Below are 20,752 nucleotides of genomic sequence, written 5' to 3'. Positions count from 1 at the left end.
CCATCCTAAGAAAATACCAATAGGTAAAGCCCCAATTCCAGAGAAAGAAGGAGAACAGCTCCATTTAGACATTTTTTACGCACAGAAACTAAAATTTATCACATGTGTAGACGCTTATTCAAAGTTTTTAATATTAAAACATATAGAAGACAAGTCAAATATTGAAGAAAAGGTTTTAGAATTACTTCAAACCTTCACAGACGTAAAACAAATTACTTTAGATAATGAACCAAGCTTTACCACACCAACATTTAAATCCTTAATGCAAAGATTAAATATTGAAATTTACTTTTGTGATCCACGTCATAGCACAACTAATGGGCAAGTTGAAAGAGTTCATTCAACGATAATTGAAATAGCCAGATGCCTAAAAGAAGAATACAATATTGTCAGTAATTTAGAAACAGTACTTAGAGCAGCGCAACAATACAATACAACAATTCATTCAGTAACGAATTTTAAACCAAACGAAGTACTTTATAATAGGGTAAACCATGACAACTTACCAACCACTTTAAAGCAAGCACAGGAGAAAATGCTACTGTTTCATAATAAACATAGAACAGATAAGCAATATCATCCTGGACAAATTATTTATGAGAAAATAATAGGAGAGAGAAATAAATTACAACCTCGGTATAAGAAATAACAGGTTAAAGAAAACTTGGGGAATAACATAATAATAAATAACAGAAATAGAATTATACATAAAGATAACATAAAATCATAATTAATTATAGGTTTTCAAAATGATTCTTTCAATTTTCGCATTACTAATTGGCTTAACGACAGCTGATATCATAGATTATACCCGACAGGACTACGTACTTATCGAAAATGGAGACGTTTCCATTTATGAAGAATATGGAGATATATTTCATATCACTAATTTAACAATCTTTGAAAATATAATAACAGAAGAAAAAAGAAGTTTTTATAACAATATGAAATATGAAATTAATAATAATGTTAATTTAGAAATTATCACTCAAGAAACAGAATCAGAAATATTATTAATTGAAACTTTATTAGGACAGTTAAAACAAAACCATGTTAGACAAAAAAGAGAAATAAATGAATTAGGTACACTTTGGAAATGGATAGCAGGAACTCCAGATCATGACGATTTTATAAAAATAAATGATAGATTAAATGATCTAACAATAAATAACAATAAACAATTCACTACAAATTCAGAAATTTTTAAAGTAATAACGGAATTAACTGATACAATAAATAATATAAAAAGTGATAACACAGCCAGAAAAATCAAAAAAAGAAGAAATCAATACATTATACATGAATTACTAAATATAATAAATACAATAACATTTGGGAAAATAGGAATTTTAAATCCCACAATATTACATTTCAATGAATTAAAAAACATAACATATTACCAACATGGTACAATGACCATTACAGACTTAATGGACATTTTAAAATTTAAAATAGCACAAAAAGGAGATATAATTATACTATATATCAAATACCCTAAAATAGAATTAACATGTAAATATTATGATGTGAGAGCCATAGCTCAATTAGATGGTAAGCTGATAATTGATCAAAACATAACATATTGTAAAAATAATTTTTTTAATATACAAAATTGTAAAACTGAAATTACAAAAACATATTGCAAATTAAACAAAAAAAGTACATGTTTATCAGAAATATTAAATAAAAAACAAGGAAAATGTAAAAAATTAAAAGAGAAAAATTTGAAAATAGAAGAAATAAAACCAGGAGCAATATTAATTTCAGGAAAAAATATTGTAAACAATCAAACTGTATCCGGAACATATTTAATAACGTTTGAAAATAATACAGTAATTAATAATCAAACTTATGAAAACATAGAAACAAAAATCTGGAATTATCTTAAGAACAATCATATCAATAATTTTGAAATTCTAGAATATATTGAAACAACTAACGAATTGTTAAAATTAGATAACATAAACATTTTAGCAGAACGGAATAAGCATATCACAGTCCATTCATATTCTTGGTACATAATTTTAATCCTGGGGATACTTTTCATAACTTACATAATATTAAAATTCAAAAAATCGCGTGAAATTCCCAAACCAATAGAAAATGTGCAATTGCAAGAAGTCACATATAATGTTCTTTTAGAACAAATACATAAATTAACTAAAAATAATAGTGAATCGGGGACGATTCATCTTAGGGAGGGGGGAGTTAATGACAGCCTCCACACAGCCACTTAACCATAACTGTAAACAATATTCAATCTTTTCAATTTACAGTTATGCGGCCACATAATTAAAATCTTTATTAATTCTTCTGCTTATTTAAGAACTTGATATCCTTTTTCCGTTTAGATAAACAATATTTGTAGCCCTCACATGAAGGCATAATAAATCAAAGCAGAACGCTTAACGTTCTGCCTAAAAACGCTGATACTAATGTAAATTAACACCTTCTTATAACTTTAAGTAAATAATAAGAAATTGTATAAATATAAGTTACTTATGAATAAAGAGGGAGATTCTGTATCTGGCGATTCAACCTAAACGACGCGTTTTATTTCCTCTGCGCGTAGCAGAGAGAAAAATCATTTTTTTTATAAATTCCTGTGATACAGGAATTAATTTGTACGCATATTTGTATGTTGGTGTGTATATACATTATTTGTTTGGCAATGTCGTACACATATGCATATGTATGTACATATAGAGCAGTGCGCGCACACTTTTTACTGATAAATGATAATATTACGATATATATGTATGTACGAGGGCTGTCCGATAAATAACCGACCTAACCATGATGCACGCGACTTTTTCAAATTTTTTTTTTTATTTTTCTTTGTCTGCAAAATACGAGTTCACGAAAGAGATTGCCTCCTCATTTGACGAAAATCTCTGGCCGCCGAGCGCAGTTTTAAGTTGAGGAAACAAAAAAAGTCGCTTGGTGCTAGATCCGGTGAATAAGGTGGATGGTCAAGCAGTTCGAACCGCAATTCGTGGATTTTCGCCATGGCGACTGTTGAGGTGTGAGATGGTGCCTTGTCTCGGTGGAACAAGACTTTTTTTTTGCAAATGTGGCCGATTTTTCGAAATTTCTTCCTTTAGCTTGTCCAATAATGATGCGTAGTATGCTCCTGTTATAGTTTTTCCTTTTTCAAGATAGTCGATAAAAATAATTCCATTGCTGTCCCAAAAAACACTCGCCATCACTTTCCCAGCCAAATACACAGCTTTAGGTTTTTTTGGGGCTGGTTCCCCCTTTTCAATCCACTGTTTAGATTGGATTTTTGTTTCGGGCGTATAATTATGAATCCAAGTTTCGTCTACAGTTATCAATCGGCGCCAAAACTCGGAAATGATCATGCGCGCACGTTTGTGGTCTAGCGTAAGCCAACGCGGCACCCAACGCGCGGACAGCTTTCTCATGCCCAAATCTTGGTTTAATATGTGACAAACAGTTTCTATTGACATCTTCATAATCTCAGCTATTTCCCTAACTTTAATCCGGCGGTCGTCTAGTACCAATTGATGAACTTTAGCGATGTTATTGTTAGTGGTTACAGTTTTTAGACGCCCAGGGCGTTCATCATCTTCCAAGCTCCTGCGACCACGTTTAAATTCAGCTGCCCAAAATTTTACGGTGGTAAACGATGGTGCAGAGTCACCATTCACAGAGTTCAACTCATCTTTGATTTGTGTTTCAAAAATAAAAATTTAATTACAGCTCGATATTCAATTTTTTCCATTTTGGAGAAATCACCGAAATAGACTCACAAAAACGACTGTCATCAGATAATTGCGCAAGATAAATTTCTGAAATTTTGGCGAGTAGCTATTATAATATGCACAATTTGAAGTAGAAACTTTTTTTTCAGATGTGCCGCTAGCTTCACGTTGAGGTCGGTTATTTATCAGACAGCCCTCGTATATACAACCATATTCATACATATTTATATAAAATTATATAATATTATCAAACATTATAAATATTTAATAAATAACTCTTATCCGCACATTAGCTACAAATATGTATAGTTTTAAAAATAGCATAATTTAATTAGAATGTTATCAGTTTTGCATGTATTCAGAAAAATACGCAAAATGATAATCATATCAATTGATATGATTGCATGTAAACGTACAAAATTATATCCAAAAGACTAACATACGTCTGCAATAAGAATGTATATTTCTGAGCATAATTTTCATTGAATGCTCAGCTCTGTTCACGCGCCACTGTTAAAGTTTCTCCTTTTTAGCTAACTGTGGTGAAATGCACCCATCGCATTTTGTTAGCTTTTGACAGTTGTGTGAACTTGTCCGTTGTTGGACCTTCTCTATAAATATACGTTCCCTGGTATAACTTGCTGAGGTATACTCACCGTGACCAGGGCTCGTTACTATAAATTTGTAATCATTGGGGCTCTTCTGCTAATCGTACTTTATTTTATTTTATATTATAATTTTAATCAAAGTTACAAAATTGTCTCCCGCGTTATAGTTTCAGCTTTACATAATTTTAAAGATTTTCATTTAGATGCAATTTATATAGCTACTAATACTCCAGGAAGGAGTGCATTTAACAGAGTTGAAGGAGGAACTCACTGGTTCAAAATGTGACAACTTGTGACAAGGACGGGGGGAGGGGTTAAAAACTCCTTAAATTCGTGTGACGTAATTTATGGATGGCCCCTTTTGTGTATACTTCATTACATACATATGTACATATTTATATAACAAACTGTGATAATATTATTAAAATCAAATATATTACAATAGTGATAAATGTACATTAATCGTACATTTTATCATTCAAAAGTTATATTCACATGCATCATGACCATACATACTTACATATGTCTTTATGTAGGCTTTCGCGAATTAAATTCATATTATCACTTATCAATAATAACATGTGCGCGCTGCTCATATATACATACTTACATATGCATATGTGTACGACATTGCCGAACAAATAATGTATACACAAACCAACATACAAATATGCGTACACATGTAAATATGTCACCCGCAAAAAGTACAAATATTGTTCTACAAAAACAATAATCGTCTAATATAGCATCAGCAGCGTCACCAGTCAATATGGCAGCCAAATAGTCGATGCCCAAATTTGTAGAAAAACACACAACAGCAATATTTTCATTTATGAACGCAAGCGCACTTTCAACAGCCAAACTCGCTTCATTCATAAAAGTAGACACCATCACATCTTCCCGAACATGCCTTTGCCTACAAGTGTCTTTTCGCGACGATGGCCAAAGCTAAAAATTATAAATTAAATATATTTCTGAAATGTATGAGAAGGAAAAAGTGACAACCCCGCAAATATATATATAGAATAAAATTGACAACATAGTTTATTGGTCGAGTCAAGAAATGTATCACAGTGAATCCCGGTTAAGTAGTACTCCACTTAAATGAAAATCATCCCTCTTAACTGTCTATATCTTGCTGCATCTCACTGTTGTTTTTTATGAAATACATAGAAATTATTGTTTTAAGTACCACTCGCTTAAGTATTCGCACTCGCTTGTGTGCCATATTAAATTTTTATTTTTACAAACCACAAACATCTGTATCTTTGATTGTGGCACATAACCGGGATTGACTGTATTTGTCAACGAATGTAAAAAATATTTTTACGCTGCTTGCAAAAATCTGCGTCGATTTGTATACAAGCTCACCCACAAACTTACATATCTACGATGGTTTGTATGCGAAGCTGTTTCAGCGGCAAGGGAAGCAGTGGCAATTGGCGATCGTTCGTTTGTGTTTTCGGCACAGCTCGGATTTTCTACCAACAACACAATGATGTGACGCTTTGTCGTCACGTCAATTCTTGGACACATTGACTCTTTGACATGAAAGCAAAAAATGTGAGCTTCGCCATTGGTTGTCCGTGTCAACGGAAATTTTGCATGAAGCATTGAGTACATATTTGCATACATACATATCTTCCATGCAGACAAATTTACAAACATTATGCGGATGGTCTGTCATATTTGTTTACATGCACACATCGTTATATAAGTATGTATAAGCACATGTGCGAGCGCTAGATCTTTTAAGGTGATATCAAAACTATTAATGACCAAAGCAAATATATACATACCTACATATTTATGTAAATATATATATGCCTTATGTAAATATACATATTTAGGTAGTAATATAGATCTTGCTGTATTATATACTTATATGTAAAGATTTTATGGAATTCATCATAAAATAGGTCAATTTTAAAATATATGTAAGTATGTATGTATACTCTTTGTGCTTTGTACTGTGCTTTGATATCAAATATATACCGATCATCTATAAATTATATGCAAAGTCGTTTGCGCATAGTAAATATGCGAATCTGTAGGCGTAAATTTGTTTACATTGGAATTAGCATTATTTTTTGAACCTTCTCTATGATAAACGTTCTCTGTAAACGCGGTCGTTCGTTCGGAATGTCATTGGAATGAAAAATGTCAATCATAATAGACAAATTTATGAATTTTAAATTTTATGTTTTTCATAATTTTTAGTAATAAAGAACATAAACAAGAAACCAATGAATGGAATATCTCATTAAAAATTAAAAAAAAAATATATATACATATGTACATATATTTATATGAACAAAATTTTTGTATTTTAGTTTACATTAAAAATAAAATTACTTACAAGGTTAAGGACATACATTTTTGAATTAAATTTATTTATTTGGTCTCTTATCGTTTGGTCAATTGCGGTGAAGCGGTTCGCTACCCCGGTGTCTGTTTCTTGTGTGATCAGAATCGCAATTTTGGGGGTCAAAACTTTTTTTTAAATTTTATGCAGATGTTATGTAATGCCGCACAAACGTTAGCAAATCTTCCACTTTTGTAGGATAAGACCTTCCTCTCTTGCCATATCCTAAAATTCTCCACCTTGTTTTTAAAATTCCTATGCTTTCTGCAACGCTTTAACTACAAAGAAATTTTGTTAATGAGGATTCATAATTTGTTTTTTTTTTTTTTTATAGCTACACTATTGCTACGATCTCTTAGCTATCTCCGCACTATTTATTCCGATCACCTTTACTAGAGCTCAAATAAAAAAAAAAACAAAATTCGATCCATTTTAATATTTAATTGTCTTCTGTTAGTTTAAAGGGGCTATATACGACACACATGTGCGTTCGATCTGTATGAAATCGTTTCGCCATACACGACATACAAATCCATTTTGCGTTCGTTCTTCACACAGTGAACATGTGCGAGAGGCAAGCGGAACATTTCTTCGAATTTATTTCTAATGTAGCACTTTTATCTATTTCTTTGTATTTCGTTAATAACTTATTCCAACTTTTTTTTTTTTATTTTTCTCAATTTTATTTTTATATTTATCACTTTTCGTTTGCCAAATTGCCAATTCATTTTTTATAAGATCAATAAATTCTGATATGAAATCCTTCTTAAGGGGGGAGATTGCTTTAGAAACTTCAAACAATTGATTTTTTTTTTGCTTAAATCTCTTTAAAAATTATCTAAGAATATGTCTCCAAAGTTATAGATGGGAATTCGAAATATCATCGAAGCTTGGGCAAGAAGCGCGATTTCTCGGTTTTTCATTTTTACGATTATTCTTAATTGGCAGGCAGGAGAGAAAAAAGAACTAAACGTCGTATGGAATTTAGACAAAGTTTATTATCTTTGGCATAAAATTATCTTCTATTTAAACTAAAAAAACTAAAAAAAGTCAAGTTTCAACATATTTTTAAACCACATAAAGTAACATTTTTTTGGTCAAAAACCACTTTTTTCAATTTTTTAAAAATTTTGAACTTTTTCGGAATTTTCTTAGTTTAACTAGAAGAAACATTATATAAAATATCAATAGATAAAATATCAATCACTTGGAATTTTTTGTTTTCGATGGAAATTGCGACCTGCATCCTGCCCGCCGTCCGAAAAATGCACATGCGAGATGCATCGGGCAATTGCTTCCCAATGGCAGAATATCAAAGATTTCGTATCCAAAAAATTTGTGAAAGATGTTCAAATATATAACTACAAAGCCTAGAAATTTCACTTGAATCAATTATGTCTTTCCCTGCCAAAAAAAATTTCAAAAGAATCGATTCTTTGAAGCCTCTAAAGCAGGCGATCGTCCGCGATCTTCACTGTTCGGCGACACGAGAGAAATTAGATTTTGTGTGCACACAGCGCCATACACGACACACACATCAAGGAACGTGTGACTCCAGAGAATATCGTGCACCACATGATAAAAAGCAAAATCGTGTGGAATAAAGTGAAGAATTGGTCCGCAATTGCCCTGCAAGAACTGAGAAAAAAGGAAATGCAACGAAGTAGCGATAGCAGAAGAGTAGCCAGAAAGGTGCCCACGAAGAGCCAATTTTGGCTGAGCCTAGTCCTGCGAAGAAATGCTTAACGGCAGTCCCGTAGGATCGGTGAAATGCAGCCGGAGTTAGGGTTTAGTACGTAGGTGTACTGTTACGCAAGTTCAACATAGTATGATCACCCATACTGGGCGTGGTCCCAAAAGAGGTGTACCCTTAGCATTATGAATCGTGCATGCCGTCTAGGACGGACGGTATATATGAAAGATTCCCCCTTCGAAACCGATCGTAAAAAATCAAACATTTTCGCGAAGTTTTGACAATTCCACACCTATTGTGACCTAAAAATACGATCCAAAGCAAAGTGGAATTTAAGAACTATTGTGAATTGAAAATACATTATGATCCGTTTGCTGTCGTATGTCATAATGCTAATCACCGCATACGATTGACGTATCACGTAATTTTCTTTCGTATGTTTGCCGATCCGTGCACGGATTAACGATTCGCAAAACTGGTCGCAAATTCTATCGGAAACAAAAAATTATTTTTTTTTTAGTGTAAATAGAAGATAATTTATTGCCAAATATAATACACTTTGCCCCAAATCCATACGACGTTTATTTTTATTTCTATCCTGCCCGACATATTTTTTTTAAGCTTCTAAGGCCGGCTACCCTCTTAAAGAAGATTTACAAAATGTAATTTAACACCTAAAATAACTTCCCTGGTATAGCTCTAAATGTGATTTTTTAACACGTTGAAGGACATTTGCGTCTATAGCCGTCAAAGCGAAGTTCACTATGTGGCATGACGGCGACAGCCGTCTAAAACGAAACGGCCATGACGGTTATGGCCGCATAGTGTCAATTTTCGAACTTTTCTTGTTCCTACTGTCCGTCAATGTGTTAATACATTGAAATACGAAACAAAACAAAATAAAAATGTTTATACAATATGTGTAATAAAGTGTATATAAATTTACTAAATTTAGTTTTTACATTCAATAAAATGAACCCCAACGTGTTTTTTATTCAAGTTCATCTGAATCAGATGAAAAACATTACCAAATGGCCATAAGATTCAGGATTCGTGATAAAAGTAATCCCATGGCTTTACCTGAAGCAGCGTAAGAAAATTTCAAAATTAATTAAACCGTTTAACTTAGTATAGATCTTATTATTTTAAATCATTTACAGATTCAGGAAGCGGTTTAGACTGACCAAAGGCGCATTCCTATAGAAAATAAAATTTAACGGGCATTTATTAACCGCAGTACCATCAATGCTTCAATCAGCCGGTGAGCCGGTGGAAAATTCTCAGTAATGATAAAAGAAGTCGGTATAGTCCTGAAAAGGTGGTGAATTTCGGCAATGTATGCACAGCGTTGCATAACATCTATACAGTTTAAAAATTCAACATATTGCAAATATTTTATAAATGAAAATAATAATACAGAAATAGATACGGGAAATGAGACTAAATTAACTAAATTGGTCATAAAATTAGAGATCATATTATGCTATAATTAAGTAATAATTGAATTAAACGTTCCAACAACATTTAAATTCATATTTTGTTTTAATAAATATATTTTCAATAAAAACAGGAACTTGGAATTAACATATCGTATATTATATATTGGTGTTTATTTCTGAACTTTTCTCTTTAAAATGAGTTATGAGTTTTAATCTGCAACTCTACACCTTTTTTGCATATCTGCTTTATCTACTTCTACTTCTATTTGCAGCGATCTCTTCTTTAAAGCAATTAGTTTCTCAAGATTTTTACTTCTACTGCAACATACATACATATATCCCCGTATCTTGGAGGAGTTGCTCTTCTGCTACAGTTAAAAGCTTTTCCGCGTACTGACCATCAGCAGTCCTTTGTTTCGAGGCTTTGTTGAAAGAAATTTTCTTTTTTATATTGTGCTTTTGATCAGCAGATACCTATTTTTGTATTTTATTATTATTTTAATCATCTATTATTTTCTTTTTTTAATTAATATTATTTACTTGTATTGATCTTACTTTTCGTCAAAATTTAGCATCTTTCATCGGTGGCACGGAAGCATTAAGTTTTAGCGTCAATGCATCCCATAGCTTATTTGATGCAACTTTGCCTTGCCCAGAATTAGGCAAAATATCCACCCTTATCACGCATTTCGACTTGGATTGAAATTTTCTCCGTTTGGCGACTTTGGTATCATGCGTTCCGTTCCCGTTCAGTTCAACTTCGAAATTTACAATTCTGCCTATCATGCATTTCGATCGTAGCTCCGTTTTGCTAAGTTGCAATTTTGTTGGCGGAGAACTTTTTGTGTTTTTATTTTGCTGAGAAAATTTTATTATTTGCGTGTTTTTTTTTTTTAATTTTCTAAAAATGTAAGTAAAACTTGTATTTAAGAGTTGTAAAACACACGATATTTCCAGTTTTAGTGATGTTTTTTGATATGCTTTCAGGTCAAAAACAACAACACCAGAGCAATATGGAAAATTGGCAGATATGATGGAGAGTAAGCTAGATATAGCCAACGGTTTCCACCAGCGTCCTAAGGAAGATGTGCAGGCTTTTTGGAAAGAGGTAGCATCAAATTTACTTGCCGTCGTTTCTTCCGCAAACGTATCTAGGACATGCGTCCTTATTCAGACGAAAGTTTTTCTGAATCTAAATAAGTAAACAAATTGTAAGAAAAATGTCTACTTTCACGTGCAATTACTTACAGCCCGTCATTCATCTGGAAGGGATAGCACATATCTCGTAATCTTCTTCTTTCAATTCTCATCCCAGCATTCTGAGATGCGCTGCTCTCCTCCTCAACCAGTAATATCGCCGCGGATAAAGATTCCATAGTTACGTTTAATAAAAATAATAACAATATAAAAATTTTACTTTTATTTATTTTCTTTGAACAGCAGTAATTTGTGCATTTTTGCTTTGTGATGTTCCAGTTTCACATATTTCAAAGCAAACAGCTGATTTCGAAAGAGTTATAGCTCTTCCTCTTCTTCTTTCAATCCAATCGTAACGCATGATACCTAATTTCGACTCCGGCGGAGCGTAGAGCGGGAACGTAATCGAAATGCATGATAGGGGTGATCATTTGCTAAGTTCTGATGCTGTAGCATAAAATTACTCATTAAATTTTTGTGACGCATATTTATTCAATTCCGCTCCAAACAGGTGACAGGAATGATTTCTGCGAAAACACCCCAGCAGAAAATGCCGAATATTGTACGTATTTATTCTGGCACATGGGGTACAACTTTCGCATAATTATAAAGTAGATCCGAATAGAATCGAGATACAGAATAGACCCCCGGGTGAGAGAGTTATCGGACGATAGGACTCCTCTTTTGGCGGGGTTTCCAAGTTTCAGTAGTGGGACCACTCTTCCGCATTTCCACACATCGGGTATTTGAGACTTGACCATAATATTCGAGTCGATGGCATCAAGAATCTGACTGCCAATAATCCTAAAATTTAGGTGAGACTTTTGCCGCAGCAAAATCTTTAAATCGCAAGCCGTCAGAACATAGGGAAAGGACAAAGAAACGTTGTTGGCAACTTAAAAGACAATTAACCAAGGATGAATAAAACTCAAACATATGTTTCCGAAAAAAGTATAGTATTACAATCCACTTTTTAAAAATTTTTACTAGAATCACAATTATAAATATTTCGAAAAAAGTTGTTAATTTATTTTCCAAATATTCTTGTATATATGTTTCTATTAGGTATAATACAATACTGCATCATAGTGGCAAAATATAAATATGTACGCCCAATAGTAAAAAAATAAATATAAAACAGTGACACTGATTCTTAACTTTATTAAACTTACTTCTAAACAAGTATGTAGTAGATTCCGATATGAAAGAAAATTTACTGCAGATTTATCGAACATCTTTTACAAACCCGTTTTTTAAATGTAGATATTAGAAATGCAGGAAATACAAATGCCAAAAATTGTATGATATTATGCTTTACGAATGTACAAATAACGTTGCGGCCGGGAACTTAGTAAATCTACTTACATGTAAATATATCTACTTTATTAATATTTATTTGTATTCAATTACTTCTTTAAACTCTCAAGGCGCGATGTAAAATTATCACCGAGCTAATATTTCTATCATAAATGCATGAGGGGTAGTATGAAGGTCAACAACTACAATCAAATTTACTCTGTTCAATTATCGATGGTATATTCTGGCAGTTTTTCATACTTGAGTTTTGTTGGCTCGTGATCAGTATCAACAAGTAAAACGGTATGAGAATAACCAACAGCAACCTGAGGTATTTTTATATTATCCATTTTGGGCACCTCCTTAGGAATAGTCGAAGACTTTTGGAATTCACCAAGGCCTAATTCACCATAAGTTGGAGAAGCACCCCATGCGATTAAGGTATCGTCAGCGGAAATAATAATAGAAGTGTTTCCACAACCAATATCGGTGATGTTCCAACCTTAAATATAATGCTGTCAATAAATTTTCTCAGTAACACATTATAATGTAAATATTACCCGATAAATCCTGCACAGGTTTTGGGTACATATTTGCTTCTCCAGTCTTTTTGTTTTGTCCAAATAAGAAAAGGACACCTAGTTCATTGACAATGAGACTAAAAGTTGCACCACAGTATACATTACGGGCACCACGGCCTTGAGTGTCAAAATATTTAATTAAACGGGGTACCATTTCATCTTTTGGCTCAGCATGGCCCAAACGACCAAAACCACCGAATCCCCAACTATACACGCGCTTCTTCGAGTCAATTGCCACCTGAAAAAATATACGAATATATTACAAAATTCAAATTTTTTGCCTAACAAAATTGCTTGTGAAAGGGCTGTAAGCATAATTTAAAATAAATGAACCAAATAAAAAGCCCTTATTTAGTCTTTGACTAAAACTAATGTTCAGGCAAATCGCAGAATGTTATCAGATATAGAGCATAATCAAACAATTTTTAATTGCGTTTATTCACGAAATTTTAAGTTCGAAAAAAATAAGAAAAAAACGTTAACTTCGGTTAAACCAATATCCTTCACAAATACAAAAGTTTCTACACTTTGACCGTTCTTGCGACAGTCGGGAATACATAACAGTAACGGACACGGAAATCCGGGTATGCTATTCTAAATCGCAGTCTTTTTATCCGAACAAGGGCTGCCAAACTGGCAGCATTTCTCCAAATTGCTTCAGGAATGTTTTCTGTCTCTATAACAATAACAATCCATGTCAAAATTCGAGGAATAGATATTTTAATTAATGTAATGTAGTTTTAACTGTTCTAATTAAAAAATTAAGTTTTATTTTAATAGAACGTGGGTAAAAACACTCCAACTGAAAAATTCAGTGAATTCATATCACAAAAGTATTCGTAAAAAATGTTTTATATACACTAAAATTAATTTTACTTTTAATTCATATTTGAGAGTATCTATTGAAAATGCTATTTTTTTTGTTCAGATATTTCACTCCATTCTTTGATAATTGCATCTTGGAGGACTGTTTGGATATAATATTCTGTTTCCGAATAGCACGCTTCAAATCTGCCCACAAGTGCTCAATCGGATTAAGATCCGGGTACTGAGTGGGCGTACCTAAAACTTTTAGGATGTTGTAAATATACAAAGCTTTGAAATGTGAGTTGTATGTTTCAGGCTGTTGTCAAGATGAGTTCGGAAAGTCCGAATTTATCCGTGCTAACACTTAAATTACTTTTTACTATCTTCTTTGGACGATTTCACGATTTAACGTATTTTTCAGCCTATGACAAAATGACCGCATTGTACAAAATTTTTATTCACACTGAAGACAAATTACTAAAGCTGTCAGTAGCTTAGCTTAGAACCCCAGAAGTAGCAACGGGACTTTTGCAAGGTTGGCAAGAAACTTAGTTTCCGAATAACTTTGTGATGTTTAATCGAGTTTATACATAAAGTAGTTTAAATTAATACTTTTATCCAAAATCAATAATTTTATACTTTTGTCTTCGACGTTTTCTTCTAGATATTACAAACTTCGTGGTAAACTAAATATACCTGGTTCAAGATAAAAAAAAAAATATTAAGGCTTATAAAAATCACAATATAAACTTTATACTTTACGTTTATAATTTCTGCATTTCGTTACTTAGACATTTTTACACTCACCGTATGATTATTGCCGCAAGCAAAATCCACAACTTGAACATTGTCCACGGGTGTAACGTGTCCTTCCTTATTCTTTTCAATATATAATACAACCTTTTTAGGCGATGTTTCAAAGTGGAATGACAATTTGTTGGCATTAACAAAGTATTTTGCGTCTGTGTTATGCCCCAGCTGGCCATATTCAGGTAAACCAAATGTATACAAATTTCCTTTAATATCGAGGATCACGGAAAATTCAGCCCCACAACCAATGCGAATAATTGGATATCCCACATAATTTATCGGAGTTGGCTTATTTACTACTGGAAGTGTGTTTCCAATACCACATTGGCCAGACTTATTTTCACCACAGGCGTAAACTCTACCTGTGTCAGTCAAAAAGAGGGAATGATGTCGACCACATGCAGCTTGGACAATATTAAATTTCTCTAATCCTGGAACCAGCGTAGGAGTTTCACATATTTTTACATCGGATAAACCTAACTGTCCTGAAGGATTGCGACCAAAGGCTAGAGCTTTGCGATCCATATTAATAAGTAGTGTATGAGCGGAGCTTGGACCAGTAGCACAGTAGCGGTACTAAAATTTTGAAAAAGATTACAAAATAGTAAGATGCTTTAAGTTACTTTCACCAACCATTTCATCAGAAAAACGATGAAAATTATAAAGATTAGGGCGCACTTTCACTACATTTTTCCGATCCCGTTTTCCTGTTAAATCCCATGTTACCATTCCAGCAATCAACAATTTGCCCGGAGTCTTATCTAGAGATAACAGAAGATCTTCGGGTAACTTGGTAGGTGGTTCCAAATCGTCATTGGGAATTAAAACTTCCACTTGGTTTGAGGTAGATTGGGCTTCGTCACTAGAAGCATCACTAAAGTCCTCTTCAATCTCCTGTTTCTTAGGGCGGCGCTTGTTAGGCCCATTACCACTTCCGCCAACTTTACGTTTCGCAGACATAATGGAATACACGTCTATCGTTATTTTTTCAGAGGACTAGATTCCAAAATAGTGAAAACAAGAGAACAATAATAACTGCTATAACCAATCACTTTGTTAATGTATTGTCCTAAAAATACACATAGACTTATATTTTAAATACTGGAAACTTAAGCACAAAGCATAGATATTTTTTTCTTTAATCATTTTCAAAATTTAAGAATAATAATTTAGCTTCAGGTACTTAATATGGTCGATCGGCCAATAACGCAAAAACTCGCTCAAATATTTAGAAGATTGACAAAACTAATATATTTACCTTACCTTATATATTTAAATACTTTTTGAATATTGCACATGCTAAACAATAATATATTACCATAGCTTACATTTAACGTATTACTTCCTCCAAAGTTGAAGCCCAACTTTTGCTAAACTTTACTGAACAAAGCGACGCTACAACGAAAATCAAGCATCACCCTCTCAAACGTCGCTAATAATTGAATGTTAACAACGCCATTATGATTATCCCTAGTTCAAATACAGGGTCCCCCAAAAACGATTGCAAATTTTCTTACATAGAGTTCAGGCTATCATAGCTGCAACTTTTTAATTACACATTCTCGAATAATTACACTAATGGCGGGATTCTGTAACCAATCTCTAGTCTCTATTTGAGACATTTTGAGTTAAAGGCTCAATTTGTGACTACTTACTATTCACTAAACAGTCTCTAGCGTTAGTCTCAAAATATTCACTCAAATTTGAGACCTGATAGTTAGCAGGTCACAAACTAACAGCCCTATTCTGAAAAAACATCTCAACTGAGTTTTTGTACAATGCGGTCATTTGAGACATTTCTTGAGAGGCATATTTTATGAAGGATGGAGTCATGTGTTCACGTCATGTCATGTGTTCACGCAAGTGAGGAAAGTTCTCTGATCGCCATTCAGTTGGGAGTGGTTAGAAACGATTCTTTTACATATGTATGACTCAATCAGCTCACGACTTCCGGTCTTTGACCAAGTATCCTCTGGGTAGCCTAAGAACATCTGTTTGAAGGCGAGCTAAAGTGAGATGGCGAAACATCCCCTGCAGAAGGTTGTGCGCTGGGTTTGGGACCCGCCACGTAAAAAAACACCCCCCATGAAAAGGAAAAAACAGCCTCGGTAAGAGAGCCCCCTTTTGATGACGACCATGGCCAATGAAATAAGGACTATGATTTGAGGGCATGCACCTGGAATGTCCGTTCCCTTAATTGGGAAGGTGCCGTTGCCCAGCTGGTAGATGTCCTCGTAAAGATAAAGGCTGACATCACCGCCGTCCAAGAAATGCGATGGACAGGACAAGGACAGAGACGAGTAGGTCCTTGTGACATTTACTACAGTGGCCATATAAAAGAGCTCAAGTTTGGTGTTGGATTCGTGGTGGGAGAGAGACTCCGTCGCCGAGTACTATCATTCACTCCGGAGAATGAACGTCTAGCCACAATCCGCATCAAAGCGAGGTTCTTCAAAATATCGCTGATTTGCGTCCACGCCCCGATGGAAGAGAAGGACGATGTGACCAAAGATGCTTTTTATGAGTGCTTGGAGCGCACTTATGAGAGATGCCCCCGCCACGATGTCAAAATCGTGCTTGGCGACTTCAACGCCAGGGTGGGCAAAGAAGGTATCTTTGGCACTACGGTCGGTAAATTCAGCCTCCACGAGAAAACATCCACAAATGGGTTGAGGTTGATCGACTTCACCGGGGCCCGAAATATGGTTATCTGTAGTACTAGATTCCAGCATAAGAAAAAAATCAAGCTACCTGGCTATCTCCGGATCGAAAAACCACCAACCAGATCGATCATGTTGTGATAGACGGAAGACACGTCTCCAGTGTTTTAGATGTACGTGCGCTCCGAGGTCCTAACACCGACTCGGACCACTATATTGTTGCAGCCAAAATTCGCACCCGCCTCTGTGCAGCAAAAAACGCACGCCAACAAACACAAGGAAGGTTTGACGTCGAGAAGCTGCCATCACAACAGGCAGCCGAAAGATTTTCCACTCGGCTAGCACTCCTGCTCTCTGAGAGCACTCGCCAAGAACTCGGTATAAGGGAACTGTGGGACGGCATTTCAAACTCCTTACGTACAGCTGCAACAGAAACCATTGGTTTTCGGAAAGTGCAAAAGAACAGCTGGTACGACGAGGAGTGCCGTGTCACAGCGGAGAGAAAACAGGCTGCCTACCTCGCAACGTTACGATCGACCACAACACGTGCGGGATGGGATAGATACCGAGAGTTTAAGAGGAAAGCGAGACGCATTTGTAGACAGAAAAAGAAAGAGGCCGAAATGCGTGAGTACGAAGAGCTTGATAAGTTGGCCGACAGGGGTAATGCTCGAAAATTCTACGAAAAGATGCGGCGGCTTACAGAAGGTTTCAAGGCACGATTCCGATTACTTTGGCGGAGGGGTAAAAATAACGAATTTCCGTATAAATGGGGTATGTACGGATAGGGGGGCTTCTCCAGAGGAGGAATATCCAAAAATTATGTAAAAATAGCTAATATTTTTAAAAATATTCACGTTTAAAAATTCAAAAATTGCCCTGAGAACACGTGTTATTTCTCCATGTTTCACAGAATATTTTCACGTTTTTCACTCACTATATTTAAATATACACTCTTAATATTGAAATAAGTTCACTTTTCACTTTTATTTTGTAATTTTTCAGCTAAATTTAGTAATTTAAAAACACTTATCAAATTTATGGCTGAAAAGTTTAGAGTGTTTATATTTACGAGGAAAACCATCGTTGCCACACCTTAAAAACCAAAGGTGAAGAATTTTTTAGCGTTTCACTGCGTTTTCTTTGTTTGTACTTTCAAGCGATTCTTTTTTCTTTATTAAGTATAAAAAACTATAAAGAAGATTTTTCAAGCGAAAATTGAATAAATATGTGAATACTTTTGCATATACATATTATACATACATACATATATGAATATATGAATAATATGTGATTTGTATTTAATAAACACAGATAAGTAAAATCGTGTGATAATATTATAATATTACGAGCGAATACCCGGGGTGACTGAAGTACTTTCGCATAGTACACCTTTCTGCGTTGGCGGCCTTCGGCCGCGCTCTAAAAAAATAACCCTGGCCGAGCGAATACACGGGGTGACTGAAGTACTTTCACGTAGTACCCCTTTCTACGTTGAAAATAAAAAATATATTGACTTTTTGTTATAAAGCGGTTATAATTTATGGTTATCATGCACTCAAAAATTTAAGTTTTCGTTATAAAATGGTAAATTTTGGTTATTATTTTAGGCAACGATATATGTATATATTGTTACGAATTTACTCCTTGCTAGTTTTACTTTACTGGGTTCGTATCTCTGGATTGACAAATGTAACGCTGTTGTCCGTGTCTTGTGGATGCCCAATAATGTACAGACTTCTTGGAAAATGGAAGATTCGAAATTCCTGCCTTGATCTGAGTGTAATTCGACGGGCACTCCGAACCTTGTTATCGAATTTTCTACAAACGCTTCGGCTACTGTCTTCGCTTCTTGGTTTGGTAAGGCATATACCTCTGGCCATTTACTGAAATAGTCCATGACAATCAGTAGATATTTGTTTCCGGCCGTACTGGTTGGGAACGGACCTGCAACTTCCATTGCGACTCGTTCAAATGGTGATCCCACGTTGTACTGTTGTAGCCTACCGCGACTTTTGGCTTTAGGACCTTTAGCTGCCATGCACTCTACGCAATTACTTATCCATTCTGCTATGGAATCTCGACAACCGATCCAGTAGAACCGTTGTTTAATCTTCTATCCCTCCACTAGGTCCATTGTGATATTCTTTCAATACTTTCGGGATCATGGACTTCGGTACTATGATCAGCAGACGAGACTGTTTGCCATCTTCGCTTTCCCAGGTACGATGAAGGTATCCATTAACGAGGTTTATGCTGTTCCATTGGGCCCAATATGCTTTTGCCGTTGGACTCTCGTTACTTATTTGTTCCTTTGGTGGTCGTACCCCATTTTCTTTGGCTTTATTGCATTATCAGCTTTGCAAGATCAGGGTCCTCCAGCTGATTGATTCTGATCCGGTGAGGAGTCCAATCATCTTCAGGTTCTATATTCAGTAATCGCACGTCGATTATACCTTCTTTTCCCTCTGATTTGGAGCAATGTTTACATTCCAGTGGACAAGGGCGACGTGATAATGCATCCGCATTTTTGTGGTGAATCCCTTTCGGTGTTCTGTTTCGAAGTCGTAATTCTGTAATCTTTCGATCCATCGTGCAATTTGGCCTTCCAGATTCTTAAACTGTAATAGCCATTTTAATGCTTCATGATCAGTCCTCAGCAAGAATCGTTGTCCATACAAATACTTGTGGAAATGTTTTACACATTCCACCACAGCTAGTAGTTCTTTTCGCGTCACACAGTAATTTTTCTCTGGTTTCCCGAGCACTCTGCTGTAATACCCAATTACTCTTTCTTGTCCGTCGATGAGCTGAGACAGGACACCTCCATTCCATAAGCGCTCGCATCTGTATCCAGGATGAATTTCTTTCCAGGTATTGGATAAGCCAACATCGGCGCCGTACAAAGTAGTTCTTTAAGCTGCTCAAACGCTTTTTCTTGCTCCAACTGCCATACAAACGGGCGGTTCTTCTTTGTTAAATCATGTAAACTTCTAGCCACGTTCGCAAATCCAGGTACAAAACGGCGGTAATACGTGCATAAGCCAAGGAAGCTGCGGAGTTCATGTATGTTGGTGGGTCGAGGCCAATCTTTGACTGGGTCTTCCAGTTGAGTCCTTTTAACACATGTTCCATCAGTCGCTCGAACGTTGCAGGCACATTACATAACCCAAATGGCATCACAGAGAATTCCCATAACCCGTCGCCCATACTGAAAGCGGTCTTTTCACGGTCACATTCATCAATCTCGACTTGCCAATATCCACTTTGTAGATCTAATGTAGAAAACCATTTCGCTCCAGACAAGGTGTCTAATGTATCGTCGATTCTCGGTAGAGGATAACTGTCTTTCTTTGTGACATCATTCAACTTCCTATAATCTACGCAGAAACGGGTGCTACCATCTTTCTTTTTAACTAAGACGATAGGTGAGCTCCATGGACTTATTGAAGGTTCGATTACACCGTCTTTGTGCATGTCTTCAATTGTGTTTGGTGTCCACATCACGAATTCCATTTATGAAACATTGAATTTTTACCCTCTCAATGTAATCCATAGGTGCATCTGCATT

General features: G+C 35.0%; 2 protein-coding genes across 9 annotated transcripts in view; one reads left to right on the top strand and one right to left on the bottom strand.

Moving 5' to 3' along the window:
* LOC125775445 (uncharacterized protein K02A2.6-like) overlaps positions 1 to 20,752 on the top strand; it is a 139,426-nt gene that overhangs the window by 16,616 nt on the left and 102,058 nt on the right. The window lies entirely within an intron of this gene.
* Positions 10,818 to 16,009, bottom strand: LOC105222040 (protein RCC2 homolog). Of its 7 annotated transcripts, XR_007423746.1 has the most exons (6): positions 15,840 to 15,980; positions 15,155 to 15,517; positions 14,519 to 15,097; positions 12,884 to 13,142; positions 11,079 to 12,825; positions 10,818 to 11,022 (listed from the first exon to the last, which is right to left on the bottom strand). XR_007423746.1 is itself a non-coding variant. In XM_011199228.4 (5 exons), exons 2-5 carry the CDS (start codon positions 15,479 to 15,481, stop codon positions 12,548 to 12,550), a joined length of 1,443 nt encoding a protein of 480 aa, XP_011197530.2. In that variant the 5' UTR covers positions 15,482 to 15,517; positions 15,850 to 16,009; the 3' UTR covers positions 10,818 to 12,547. The 7 variants fall into 7 exon arrangements, 6 of the variants coding, with proteins under 6 accessions (XP_011197530.2, XP_011197539.2, XP_011197522.2 ...); XM_011199228.4 differs by having other exon boundaries at positions 10,818 to 12,825; positions 15,850 to 16,009; XM_011199237.4 differs by having other exon boundaries at positions 10,818 to 12,825; positions 15,155 to 15,590; positions 15,850 to 16,002.

Source organism: Bactrocera dorsalis, chromosome 1 (genome assembly GCF_023373825.1).
Source record: "Bactrocera dorsalis isolate Fly_Bdor chromosome 1, ASM2337382v1, whole genome shotgun sequence".
NCBI lineage: Eukaryota > Metazoa > Arthropoda > Insecta > Diptera > Tephritidae > Bactrocera > Bactrocera dorsalis.
This window is presented reverse-complemented; position numbering and strand designations above follow the sequence as displayed.

What these genes read in the sequence shown, in the direction of transcription:
- LOC105222040 (XM_011199220.4), bottom strand. An exon ending in ATCGTTTTTCTGATGAAATG is followed by an intron (nt 15,098 to 15,154) that starts GTTGGTGAAAGT and finishes TCAAAATTTTAG; the next exon opens with TACCGCTACTGTGCTACTGG. An exon ending in CTTGCGGCAATAATCATACG is followed by an intron (nt 13,143 to 14,518) that starts GTGAGTGTAAAA and finishes ATATTTTTTCAG; the next exon opens with GTGGCAATTGACTCGAAGAA.